Source organism: Thunnus albacares, chromosome 10 (genome assembly GCF_914725855.1).
Source record: "Thunnus albacares chromosome 10, fThuAlb1.1, whole genome shotgun sequence".
Lineage (NCBI taxonomy): Eukaryota > Metazoa > Chordata > Actinopteri > Scombriformes > Scombridae > Thunnus > Thunnus albacares.
In genome coordinates this window covers 9,062,646-9,076,631 of record NC_058115.1, presented here as the reverse complement: position 1 = coordinate 9,076,631, position 13,986 = coordinate 9,062,646, and the positions used below count along the sequence as shown (strand labels likewise).

The 13,986-nt window shown below is 40.7% G+C and overlaps 1 protein-coding gene across 1 annotated transcript; it reads left to right on the top strand.

Moving 5' to 3' along the window:
* The first annotated feature begins 776 nt into the window (after nt 1-776).
* On the top strand, nt 777-12,780 carry mtmr7a (myotubularin related protein 7a). The gene is made up of 14 exons (XM_044363537.1): nt 777-965; nt 1,291-1,413; nt 1,661-1,823; nt 2,098-2,255; nt 2,355-2,483; nt 3,762-3,896; nt 4,113-4,245; nt 6,822-6,931; nt 8,931-9,056; nt 9,490-9,539; nt 9,623-9,823; nt 10,071-10,205; nt 10,400-10,526; nt 10,663-12,780. The coding sequence occupies exons 1-14, from the start codon at nt 942-944 to the stop codon at nt 11,002-11,004; spliced, it is 1,956 nt and encodes a 651-aa protein (XP_044219472.1). The 5' UTR covers nt 777-941; the 3' UTR covers nt 11,005-12,780.
* The last annotated feature ends 1,206 nt before the right edge of the window (nt 12,781-13,986 follow it).

Here is a 13,986-nt window from a genome sequence, read left to right as displayed (position 1 = left end):
GCCTTTCACAGGTGCTCAATCAATTGTATTCAAGTGTCCCAGTAAACCATGACAGTGGGACAGTGAGCCAGCAGGCACAATACCAGGACCCTGAAACTGATGTAGCTAAATGGAATGCAGCCATCATTAATCAGGAAATGTTAGAGTGAGTCATCTCAAAATGTTCTAAGTGAAAAAAAAAAAGTCTATTGGGACATTTTGGTGACTTCACTTCCCAGCATAGTTTCACCCAACATGAACCTCCATCAGCCAGAAAAGATGAAAATACCTGTGTGGCTAGACAGGGCTAGCATAGATGTCTTCTAATGAAGACAGATGTCTTCTAATGAAGACATCTATGTTGCATTTGATGTGGTGCAGTATCTGGCCTCCAACAATGATTGGCTCTTAGAAAAACAATCATAATGGTCTGTTAGCTCAGGGTCTATCCAGCCCAGTAACTATATTCACCTGTCATCCCAGGTGAAAATAGTTTTTTGATTTGATAGTTGTAAACCATTCCTAATGCAGCTTTTACTGTTCACTCACCATCAGTTCAAACTTAGGCTACATTATTTAGCAATAAACCAATTATTTGGCCATTATATGCAATTAGCTGGACACGTGCAGTTTGACAAGTTTTCCTCTTAAGTGATTTGAGTTCAGTTGATGTCTTGAACATTCAGAAGCTTTGGTCACGTCCTAAAATGCTCATTAACCTTTTGATCAAGGCCTCAGTTCTGTACTTGGCGGGCTTTAGGACCCAGCGGTGCAGCACTGTTGACGCCAGCACACGCAATATAATGGCAGAGTTTACCTGAGTAGCACTGACGAACAATCTCAACCATTTAAGATAAACTACAGCATATTGCTAAACTACTGTGGTCTTAATGCACTGTCAGTAGTAGTAGTGTGTCAGGCTCAGTGGTCGCAGGAAGCTGCGGCTCTTCTCTCAGCTGCTGATGGAGCACATCCGACTACCGAAGGTAACCGCGGATCTGATTGCAGTGATTTTTACATTTCCGCATTGTACCTCCAGTGACATTTGAACACAAACCGCCATGTGCACTCACAGTTACTGCCGAGTTTTAATTAAGATAATTAAGCAAACATATAGGCCCAATTTAAAGGCGTGTTCCATTTTGGCCACGTAGGCAGCAGAGTCCTCCTGCTGCTATCAGCCACATCTGAGTGTGTTTGTGTTTCAGTGCAGTTTACACATGTGTACAGCTGTTTCAGAGCCATAAGAGTAGGTGTTCGTGTGTTGAGGATGAGGCGGTTTGATTTTGTTTTTTTCTCTCCCTCCTCCAGGTGGAGAATGTGAAGCTGCTGGACAGGGTCTCCCCTAGAAGAAGTAGAGTGGGCATCCTCTACCTGACAGCCACACACACCATCTTTGTAGAGAATGAGGCTGGAGTGCGCAATGAGACATGGGTAGGCACCAGTTGGATGCAGCGAAGGATTGAAAAAAAGATTCAGTTTGTTGTTCAGTGCTGTGCCGGCATGTGACACAGCAATGAAAGCCCTCAAATACAGCACAAGGCACAAACTGTGTAGAGTTTTACTCTGTCCAAACTCTTAACATCACTGAGTGCTTTCATGCATCATGCTGTACAATGTGTTTACAAAATAAAAACATGCCATAAAAATCTCTATATTTGCCTTCCTTTTATCTTATCAGGTGCTCCACAGTTTGGTTTACAGTGTGGAGAAACAAGCTGCCACAACCTCAGGATGTCCTCTGATCATTCACTGCAAAAACTTCCAAGTTCTTCACTTTGTCATTCCTCGAGAGCAGGAATGCCACGATGTTCACCTGTCCCTGCAGCGGCTCTCCCAGCCAGGTGAATTGCGTTATGATGTCAGCAAAGGATTGATTTGGTGATGTTTTTGTTTTAATTTAAGGTTGTCTTTTATCTAATATTTTACAGCTATGTCAGTATCAGTGTTGGATCCTCCAGAATAATCAACTCATATATTATCATATTAGGAGAAATTGTTTACTCAGAAATATCGGCTTCAAAATCGACGATAGTTCAGACTCCTCTGTTTCCCTCAAGTTAATAAAAGTTGTAGATATTCCTCTTCAAATGTACCTGCCTGTATTGTGTCTTACAGAGAGTTACGAGGAGCTGTATTGCTTCTCCTATAAGCCTAACGTCGATGAGGGGGAGAGACTGCAGGAATGGGACTTCTTGGACCTCAAAGCTGACTACAGCAGAATGGGACTCCCCAACTCCCTGTGGAAACTCTCCCCGGTCAACCATCACTACAAGGTCAGTGAGCCATCATCTAAGACCAGTCGTATGATTTTATCCTAATATGGACAATCACAGTTGCTTAGCCTTTTTGTTTTGTTTTTTTTATTTTCAAAGGTGAGTGACACTTACCCCGCTGACCTGTTTGTACCTGATTCGGCCACGCCTCCGGTCATCGTGGGGAGCTCCAAATTCCGAAGCAGAGGCAGGTTTCCTACTCTGTCGTACTACTCCAAAGAAAATCATGTAAGTCGACTGCATACTTTTTGTATGTACTTTTTTGTGTGATTCATATATGACCACTCATATTAATTCAAGGGGGATGAAGTGTCAGTGATGTTTCCCAACATTTGTCTGCAACTAGTAGGTATTATAACTATACTGACGGAACCAATCCTAGAACAGAAGGAAGCTTTTAGAGGGAAGCCTAATCTACATAAGAAATAATGTAGTAAGATGCAATGACATGATGATTATACTTGTGTTTTTTGCTTGGTTTTCTCAGCAACTTTTTGTTGCTGAGTTAGCTTGTGTCATTTGTTGGTCATCCTCGACATTACCTTCATCTTCAAGCAGCTAGAAGTTTTGTTCTGCAAAAAATGCGAGCTGGAAAGCGAGTTTTGAAGGCCTGAAACGCCTAAAGTAAACATTAAAGGTCTTGTACTATCTTGGAGCTTGAAAGCAGTTGAAATAAACATACAAGCTGAACATCTATTATAGACACTGATCCTGAAATTGAAAAAAGTCAAATCAATGATGCTCTGATGGCACCAGAGTAGCACCAGATTCTGTATTTGGTGTATAATTTAGCTTGGTGTGAGAACGGTCTATTCTGCAATCTCTGTTGTTTTTTTTAGGCTGTCATCTGAGGTATAACATAATGTTCTGAATAAATGTGTTCTCTAAACATGGTTAAACTTTGTCCCTGTTCAGCAGAGATTCACCCACTCATACTGATGGTTAAGAGTTCCCTTCCAATAACGTACTTCAGCTACAACACAGCCGAGGTACAGGGTAGTATGTTTGAAGAGAGAGAGCAAGATAGATGTTATTTCATTCAATCAAAGCATAAATCATTCCTAGCTTCTACAACTTAGCTGCAATTATTCTTATTTGTGAAAGCCTGAATATTCAACATTCATGCTATCAATTCCTGACTGGACAGTTGGGAGTGCTTTATGTGTGTGAGGTCAGCTTCCCAGGGTTGAGGGTACAATGTGTGTGTATGTGGAGCTCGGATCATACAAGGGGCTCCATTCTAGTTCATCAGCCTAAAGGGGGAATCGCACAACAATCCTTGTCCCGATCCCTTGTGGCTACTAAATGGAGATATGAGAAAGTTGGAAGTTTATAAATTTGAGCATACAAGTCAAGAAAAAGCACTGTGAATTTGCCCTAACCCTGTTTCTCACATTTTGGAATTTCTTGTCCTAAATGTCTGTGCAAAGTAAAACCAACTTCCTGTAACCGTCAGGTGAGTAAACATCCCCGTATGAAGCCTGACTTCCTCTTGCCTCCTCTCAGGCTGCCATCTGCCGTAGCAGCCAGCCCCTGTCAGGTTTCAGCGCTCGCTGCCTGGAGGATGAACAGATGCTGGAGGCCATCTTGAGGTCCAATCCCCGCAGTGACTTCATGTATGTTGTGGACACCAGGCCCAAGGTGAGCCCTCTGTGCTTAAGGAACGGCCTGCGAAAATACAATCTTACAGTAATGTGCTGTATGTTCAGGTGGGCTTTATTTTCTCTGCAGGGTTTTGCCAGCTGGATGTGCTCACAGCAAAAGACTATAAAACATGCTGGCTCTGTACTAGCTGAACCTTGATCAATATTATATAATGGACATTTGTCTAAAACACTTTTCTGATGTCTTTCCCAGTTGAATGCAATTGCAAACCGAGCTGCAGGAAAAGGCTACGAAAATGAAGACAACTACTCCAACATTAAATTCCAGTTCATCGGCATCGAGAACATCCATGTCATGAGAAACAGCCAACAGAAAATGCTAGAAGGTAATTATCATGTCTTCCTGAAATGATTTCTCACACTGACTTTATTTATTGTTGAAACAATCTAGATGCCGTAGCAGCACATTCATCACTGCGTCAGAAACGTTTCACCACATCAATGTTTGTGGAACAAAATGTATATTTTCTGCCGTCGTCTGTTCAAATCTGCTGCTTCTTCACATTACTACAGCAGAGCAGGACAGCTCGATGCCCCTGTGGCTTTCTTATGCACTCATGCAGGCTGGACTGTGCTGCAATCAGGCCTCAAATGAGCCCACAGGAGAATTTCTGGGTATTGTACAGGGGTGCTCCTAGAAAGACTTTGAATCCATCTGGATTTTATTTCGGAGCTATTTTGGTTTCCTGGAGTGGACAATCCGGGACCTAATCCCCCAAAGAGAGACTGAGGGCGTGAGAATGATGTGATTTCAAGTCTGAAAAATTATAGCTGTTCTTTAGTTGTGATAACTCTTTGCCCCCCGGCAGCGCAGGGGAAGTCTTTAAATGCTGGAGACAGCACTTTAACTTAAGAGACTGCCAGACTTTCTCTATCCGATTGCACGCTTCAATAAAATTTTGAAGACCCCCCGCATGGCAGCATTAGCTCAAACATTTCTTTTAAGTGGAGGTCCGCTCTCCTAAGTGTTATAAAACCAAAGGTTGAATGAACTTGTTCACCTGCTCTCTCTCCTATCAGTGGCCACAGAGCACACTTACAGGTCAGCACACTGATGTGGTATCAGCAAAAAACACTTTGTCACCTCAATGAGTGAGGAGTGAGCAGGTGTTTTCTTAGTTATCTAATAGTGTATCTGAATTGTGATTGCTAATGTGATAAATTGTCCTCGGCAAATAAGATATCAGCTGTGGAAAGACGGGTTCATGTCGCTCTGTCCCTCAGTGAACTTACAAATATTTATATTGAACCCTGAAGAAAGGAAAATAAATTTTAGATTCAGTTTTACAAGACAAACAAACTGTGCAGTAAGCCTTATGGTGCAGAAATTGATCTGGATTTAATTTTCTATCTTGACTTTGTTATGTTTGGGCATGGCTTTGTCTTACATTCATATTTTAAAAAATACACTCAAAAGACTGAGAGTCTACAGCCAATCTAGCCGCTCTATGAGGCTGTACTAAGGCACACTGGTCTTTTAAGCTACATGCTGACATCACAATGACAATGCTGTCAAATATCCTTATGTTTAGCAGGTATTACTGTATGTATAATGTATGCCATCTTATTTTAGCATGTTATCATGCTAATGTTTGCTAATTAGCACTAAACACAAATTACAGCTGAGGCTGATGGGAAAGCCGTTAGTTTTACAGGTATTTTGTCATAAACCAGTGTTGGAGGAAAAAAAATAGAACATGTGACCTGATGGTGGCGCTCAAGGAAAAGTTAAAGGATTATCAAAGTGATTACAATTGAAGTCCAACCAATATTAAACTTCCTTTTTTGTGTACTACAGAATACATATCTGCTCTGTAAATCACTTGTCCTGTGTTCTCCTTTGAGAAAAAAGGAACAAGCCAAAAGTGAAAAACTTCTATTTTAAATTGTTTGATTTCATGATGCTCCCTAGTTTTGCATTATTCTGATGAAATACATTTCTGTCATCCACTAACGTGGCCAGAGACCTTATTTTAATACAGAAAATCCAATCTTTCATAGAGCAATAATGTGGGTATGATCACAGGCAGAGCAGATGGTCACACTGAGCCTGATAGTACCCTGCTACACAACACAAAAGTCAGGACCAAGCCCCCGGGAAGTGCACCAGGCTTTGAAGCCAATTCGACATAGTGGCCAAACTGTGGCATTACAACTTCCAGGTCTGCCTTGGGCCCAAAAAGCAATTTTCCCACACACAATCATGGGAAAAGAAGGGGCTGTAAAACAGGGCTATAAAACTGTGGATCTTTTTTTTTTTTTAGCTTTTTGAATGAACCAACAAACAAACATTCAGCGGGGAAAAGTACACTGCTAACATCGGTTAGCAAGCTAGATAGCTAATTAGCAGCTCAGCTGCAGCACATTAAACAGCATGTAAACATACCTGAAAATGTTGCTTTGGACCTGTTAGATCCCGTTAGGTCTAAAATGTATGCACCAAATATCATAGCAATCCACCCAACTGTTGTCAAGACATTTCACTCAAAACTACAAATATCAGCCTTGTGATGGCACTAGCGGAGCAGTTAGTGGATCATTGGGATATATCATGTGGGAACTGTGAGTATCTCTACAGAATTTTATGGTAATCCATTTAGCAGTTGTTGAGTTAGTTCAGTCTGGACCAAAGTGTTGGACTGACCGACAGACTGACACTGCTATCCTTCGAGCCACACTGCTAGCCTGGCTAAAAACTTTGACGGGGGTCAAATTTAACCATCACATGAGAAGTTAAAGGAAATCTGCTCTGAAAAACAATATACTGTCCCATATTTTCTCATGCCATGCACAGATTCCTTATAAATTCATGTCTGTATTGTGAATACGAGGTTTAATAAAGTCTAGTGATCAGGTATGCTCCATGTTTCCTGCCAGTGAGACAGCTGTGTTGTGGTTACAGTGTGCGAGCTGCGTTCCCCCTCCATGTCTGACTTCCTGGAGGGTCTGGAGAGCTCAGGCTGGCTGAAGCACATCAAAGCTGTTTTGGATGCAGGCATCTTCATCGCCAAGGTCAGTCTGGAGGTTAATCCCTGCTGTCTGCTTCACCACTGCACTCAATATTAGCTTAGGTGTGTGTGTGTGTGTGTGTGTGTTGTAGCTTGTGTGCAAATGTGTGAGATATTGTCTGTCTGTACTGTTGACACTAAGTTGCCAATTATTAGGTACACCTCAATAAAAACAAATTCAGTCTCATACAACAGCCCTTTAACAAATCCTTTCATCTGCCAACCTAAATATAAGTGGGGTGGACAAAATATTTGAGACACTTCTCAGTACAACACAATACAATTTTCAACAGCACCACAAACTACAGCCTCCAAGATGAATATTAAGTTTGATCAGCAAAAATCTCTAAAACAGTTTCACCTTCACTTTATTTCCTTCATCAAGGTAGGTATCTGTGTCAGATACTTGATAGGTTGTTTTTTAACAGAAATGATCTTCTACTAATTATACTCTATGTTGTTTATTGAACCATGTTTAGTCAATAAATAGGAATGTGATTCTACTCTTTCCTAAATATTACTGTCACTTCGAGTTATCCAGGTCACTCCCGTCACGCTGGGTCACGTATCGTATATAAAACTGTCACTGCTTATTCAGAGGACCTTTAGCTTATACATTGCACCTCAAAGACAGTACTTGCTCTCAGGCTCCACCAATAAAATACTACTAGACAGAAAATGTCTCCTACTTCACTGTAAAGTTCATTCTCAGTGTTTGTGGAATGGAGGCTTCAAATTTCCACTTCACGCTTGTGTAAGTTGAATACTGGACTGATCGGCACCAAACTTGTGATGTCACAAATCACACTTGTATGTATACGCCTTAAACTCTGATTTAAGGTGAGCACAGAGAAACTTTTCCCCTTCAGCAGATGAATGTGAAAACAAACTCTGCATGTACATCATTCTGCACAGTGAAGCTCAAACATCCAACTGAAGGAACAAGAAGAAAAACACATTTTTGAGCAGAGGGGAACTTTAAGGTTGTACATGGTTATGGTTGGGGAATGGCTGTCGTTAGGGTCAGTCAGTCCAACAGACAGGGAGGGTTTGTATGCAGGCTGACTGGAAGGGCTGAATGCTTTTTTAAAGGTACAAATCAAGGAACATAAATTTCTCTGGTAACTGATGGTTTCTCCTTTTCAAAGCTGCTGTTTACCAGAGAGCTTTTAATTACTGATAACCGACTGTGTCAGACTTCTCCAAAATAGGTTTAGTACACTTCATTGCCATGTCAAACAAACTGATAATGAAAAATCTTTGTGCAACTCACATAAAAACTGATAAGGAACTTGAAACAGTCCTACGACAACGACATCACAATAAAAGTCTGTCTAGTCTTAATGTTGTCAGCAGCACCTTCAGGTCTACTGCTGAGCTTTTTATAGTTGCAAATGTGGTATGTCTTCTCAGTTTAATAATTTATGCTATTATAATCTCAGATCTGTTAATCTCTTCTGAGCCAGTGTTCAGCCTCCGGTCCTTTAGCAGGTCTAAAGTAAGGCAGTGTATCTGAGCTTTTGTCAAGGAGATAAGTCCTTGAGATAAGTCCTGATAAGTCCTTTTTTTTATATAATCAATTAATCTGGCAATTATTTTCTTGATTAATCGTTTTTGTCAATAAAAAGACAGAAAATAGTGGAAAATTCCCATTCATTTCTTAAAGCCCAAGGTTATGGTCACATTTGGTTGAGAATTTATGTTTTGTCTGATCAACAGTCCAAAATCCAAAGATATTCAGATTACCATCATGTATGACACAAAAAGCTTAAAATCCTCACATTTGAGAAGCTGCAACCTGCAAATATTTGTCATTTTTCCTTAAAAAAAATGATTAAAACGATTATTCAATTCAATTACCAAAATAGTTGCTGATTAATTTTCCATTAATCAACTAATTGATTAATCAACTAATTGTAGCAGCTCTAATCCAGCAGTTACCTACTTTCAAAACCCTGAGTGTGCTGTGACACTCTGACTGTATTTGGTGTGGGTGTGTGCAGGCTGTTGCAGAGGAGGGTGTCAGCGTCCTGGTTCACTGTTCAGATGGCTGGGACCGTACTGCTCAGGTGTGTTCGGTGGCCTGCGTGCTGCTGGATCCCTACTACAGGACCCTCAGAGGACTGATGGTAGATACTGAACCTTTGCCTTTGTGTTTATGTTGCAGTGTAGGATTACATCTCTGAAGTAGCACTGTGAATGTCACACACCCCTCTGGTACACTCTGTATCATATTAATATATCTAGTTACATTCTGGCTTTAGCTGATGGTAGTGCATGCTGGGCTCACGATGCTTGTTTCTTTGATCTGAAGGATTTGCTCAGGCTAACTTGGAATCCTCCAAGAGCCACTGTGGAAAATAAATTTAATAGAGTTGCCTGCTTTTGGGAATTGACCCTGAAGTCAGAGGAAAATGACCCCATACAGGGGGTGAAGAGGTTCAGATGTTCTGCAGGGATTAACTGTGCATCATGTCTGAACCTTTTAATCACAAGTTTAAAATTCCCAAAACTATAATCATACCTCTGTATTAGTGTATGAATGTCTTTTTCTGCACTCAGGTTCTCATCGAGAAAGACTGGGTCTCATTCGGACACAAGTTCTCTCACAGGTTTGACTCTAAAACATTATTCTCATAGCATCTATGATTTTAGATGTTTTGTTTTGATCTAACTGTCCTCACCTCTTCTCCAGATGCAACCACCTGGTCGGAGACCCTAAAGAGGTGTCTCCCATCATCGATCAGTTCCTGGAGTGCATGTGGCAGCTGATGGAGCAGTTCCCCTGTGCCTTTGAGTTCAATGAGAGGTTCCTCATCACAATTCACAGCCACATCTACTCCTGCCAGTATGGTAACTTCATTGGCAACAACCAGCGGGAAAGGATAGAGCTGGGGTGAGATTTACACCTGCAGCCACCATCAGTTTCTTTTCCTTTTCACAGCGCAGACATGTATGCCACAACTCCGAGAGAAGATTCAGAGCCAGTAGTATATAACATTACTTCTGCAAGGAAAGACAACTTTATATCATTGAAACTAAAGCAAATAGATTATTCTAAATCAGTTTCTTTCATCAGATGTTTTTTTTTATTTTATATTTCCTTATCTTTATCTCTTGACTGCCACTTGACATTCATACAGGTTACGTGAAAGGACTCACTCTCTGTGGAGTTATCTGTGGACGAACCGTGAGGACTACATCAACCCTCTGTATAGACCAGACCACAGCCAGACTCAGGGGCTCCTCCGGCCATCTACTGCCCCCTACTGTTTTAAGTATGTTCACACAAACGGCAACAGAAACATACAACTGTCTTTGAAGTCTGTTACACACGTACAGTATATTTCCTGAGTTATCAGACTCCTTTGTGAAAAAGTAGATCTAATCTATAAATGAAACTAAGGAAAGAACCAGGGTTTGAGGTGTGTTCATTTCAGAGTTGAAACATTCTTGCTGCATTCTTGTGCAGATTTTGGAGAGGGCTGTACAACCGTTTTGACCGCGGGATGCATCCTCGACAGTCTATACAGGATTACGTGAGGGCCATCCAAGAGGAGACGCAGCAGTTACAGGAGCAGCTGGCCTCACATAAACAGGTAGGACAAGACTGAAAGAATATTAATATTGTAACAGAGACTCTTAAAGTATGAGTAAGAATAACTCCTGCAGTGTTTTTCCTGTTTAAAAGACGACTGCAGTGTTAATGCTTAACTGATTTTACATTATCAATAGAAAATCGCTAAACTGGAGCAGGAGCAGGGTTGGAGTGTCGCCCAGAAAGCAACCACTTTTGATAAAAGCCCCACAGCGTGGGCTCTCGGTAATGACCTGGGTCTGGCCAACACCCCTCAGGACTACACCGGGGGCCTCATCACCAGCAGCCCCTGTCAGCCAAAAGCACCAGAGGGCAGCCTGATCCTCTTCCCGCAGGACTTGAACAAAACATCCGACTCCAACCACTCCAACAGCAGCGACCCGGAGTCTGGGATTGCAGACCTGAGCTGCCGTTCACCCCTCAGTGAGGACAGCACCAGGGATCCAGACTCTGACGAGGCCGCCTACTCTGCTGCCTAAGCAAATGTAGCATTAGGTGCAACAGCCCCCAGATGACCCGCACCGCAGGGCCACTGAACAAACACTACCTTTACATGCACCAAGTAACCCGGCTATTGGCTAACTCCAGAGAAAAGTCTTATTCGGGTTACACAACTGACTTGCACTTTTGTTTGCATGTGGTGTGGCGGACACTCCCTGTTGTCACATATACTAGTTAAAAGCTGTTTATTGCTGACCACATTTTAGTTTGTACCCAGTTGAAAGGATTTAAGGTTCTAAAAGTAATTGAAGAACCGAATATGATTCACTGTCGTCTCTGTTGTTGACAGTTAAATTAACCCAAAACCCTGCATACAGACAGTTAAAAAATGGTGAAATGCATCCTGGGCCACAGTAACCAGTTTAATAGTGTGGTAATATTCTATTGAAAAATCAACTAAAATTCATTTACATGAGTTAGGAGCAAGTTAATAACAATTCTGCACAGTGTAAAGTGGGTGCATGAACTCATCTCATCAGATTAATTGTGAGTCATTTTAGTATGTGTCTGCTTTTTATTGTGGTCTTTCATAGAGTTCATTTACTCATTAGGCATTTGACATTATACTTTAAACGCCTTTTAAACACATCCTAATAACAGTTAGAAACACTGCTACAGAAGTGAATTACTATTAGTTCAATCCCAGCTCAAATCAGCAATAAAAGAACAGAAATAGCACTTTGATATGCGAGTTTTCAAAGCAACACGAGACAAAAAGCAAAGCACCAAAGAGAACAAATCAACACAGTCTCAGTTGCATTGATCTGAGAGACTATAAAATTAATTAATAGAGAGGGATATCAGAACACAACCAAACAGATCAAACAATGAAAAAGATGAAACAACGAATGGACAAACTGCAGGGATAAAAAAAAAAAGCAGACTATGACGATGTGGTACTTTTGTCTAACACTTGGTTTTTAATGCCGTCACTCCGTACGGCCGCTGCTACTCAAAGGCTGTCTGAGTGCAGGACATTGCTACTTACAATGTAGCAATGATTTAACCCCAAATGACATATTATGACTGAATTAAACTCTCTCAACACACCACAGTGGCCGCAGTTGGGTTTTGGACTACAATAACCGGTGGTTAGTTGTTGTTTGGCACTTTGTGGTCCACACCAGGGTATTTCAACCTATCATACAATATCAACACTAGAGGATGTGAAAAATAAGCTTTGAATTTTCACTGGAGACAAGGAAACTTTGGACATTTATGTCAACAATGTTTTAACAGATTTGTTGCCGTCAAACCAAAATTCATACCAAAGGGAATTCACTGTCTGCTGGTATAAATATGCTGAGTAAATGATTGGATGTACAGAACCAGCAGACCAGAGCATGTGAACACAAGTATACTGTTGCTTACGGGAGAAGATTACTGACTGATTTTTTTTTTTTTTTAAATATTTGTTCCATCTTCTCCAGAATGAGCAACATCACTGTGTCTATAAAATTATGCCCACTACAATATTGCAAATGAACAATGCACAAATTATCAAGCAAAGCATGTTAAGATATTTTTGTACTATTTTTTGACTACTGTAATCTTGCTTTAATGCATGTTGTTTTTATTTGTATCAGAGCGTCTTAAACGTCAGGTCATAGAGCCTCGTATAAAAGACAGCGCTTCATATTGCTGGGTTTATTTGTTGTGGAAAAAAAAGCCAGAATTGTCAAACTTATCGAAATGCAAAGTTGTGTAAATTGTCATTTTCTTGTGAAATAAATAAACAAAAATAAATAAATGCATTACTGTCCATGTCTAATTGTTCTATTAACTCCTGATTATGTTCTTGAGCTTTTATAGCTTTAGTTTTATTTGCCCAGTACTTTAGATGTATACATTTCAGAGACTGGTCCCTCCAAGTCAACACAACACAGAACACACTGTCAACAGTTTTCTGATGGACCATTTATTTGGAAGAAAGTAGTTCTAATAAAAACTATGTTTTGCGGATTATCTGGAGAAACAGGGACACTGATCCTGGAAAAACACAACTGCTGTTCAATTTAGTAAATGTCACTTTTTAATGCTGTGAGTAACACAAACGAAAGGTCATTCACCTCTTGTATTGGGGTGGCTGCAGAAATCTCACTAATATCACACCCTAAGCAAATAAAACCAAAGCTATCTGCATGGGTAGATACTGTTAGGGTTAAGTGAAACCATACTTTAAAAAATGTTATCTAGAATTTGTTTACCCAGTGTACAGTAGTCAGCAAAGTCTAGGCTTTTCAACTATTTGTTGAAACAAACTCAGATTGTGAGCTGCACAGTCTGGCATCTTGAGAATGACCCAACACACATTGTTGTCAGATTGGCAAGGCGTGTCCCTCACTATTTCACTTTTTGTCATTGTACAAAATCCTTCATGCAAGAGAGATGCAACAATGTCTGAACAGTTGCAGAATGAGCTGCATTTACTTGTTATTCACAAACCACAACAAATTCTGAAGTGTTGACTGGGAGTAAGTTAGTGAGTACCAGATTTTATGACATTATCAGTCAGATTGAGTCAATGGCAGCAAAGCCTGTCCCCATCCCTGTTGTTAATGAACATCTGTCCAGCTGTACTGGCTTCGAGCCAGACCCTAAAGCCCTGCCAGCACCAGCAGAGCTGCCCTGTGGTTCAGACCGCTGTCTGCTTTCTGTTTTAACTGCTTACAAAGGCAATTTTACTTCATCAACAATGCATCCTTCTTTGTTTGTAACTATTATTAGTCAAACCAAATTCTAATAGTGATCAAATGTGATGCTCCAGAAAAATGGTCCAATTTTTCTTAGGAAAATTAAATTTACTTTTTGATCATTTCTAACATGTGACAGTTTGTTTAGACACAAAAGTGAAATTTAACCATTTTCCTCTCTCACTTTCAATTTTTGCAAAAGTTTTGAAATAGGAGCATTGATCAAACAGGACGTTGGTGCCATACGCATACATACGCACATGACGT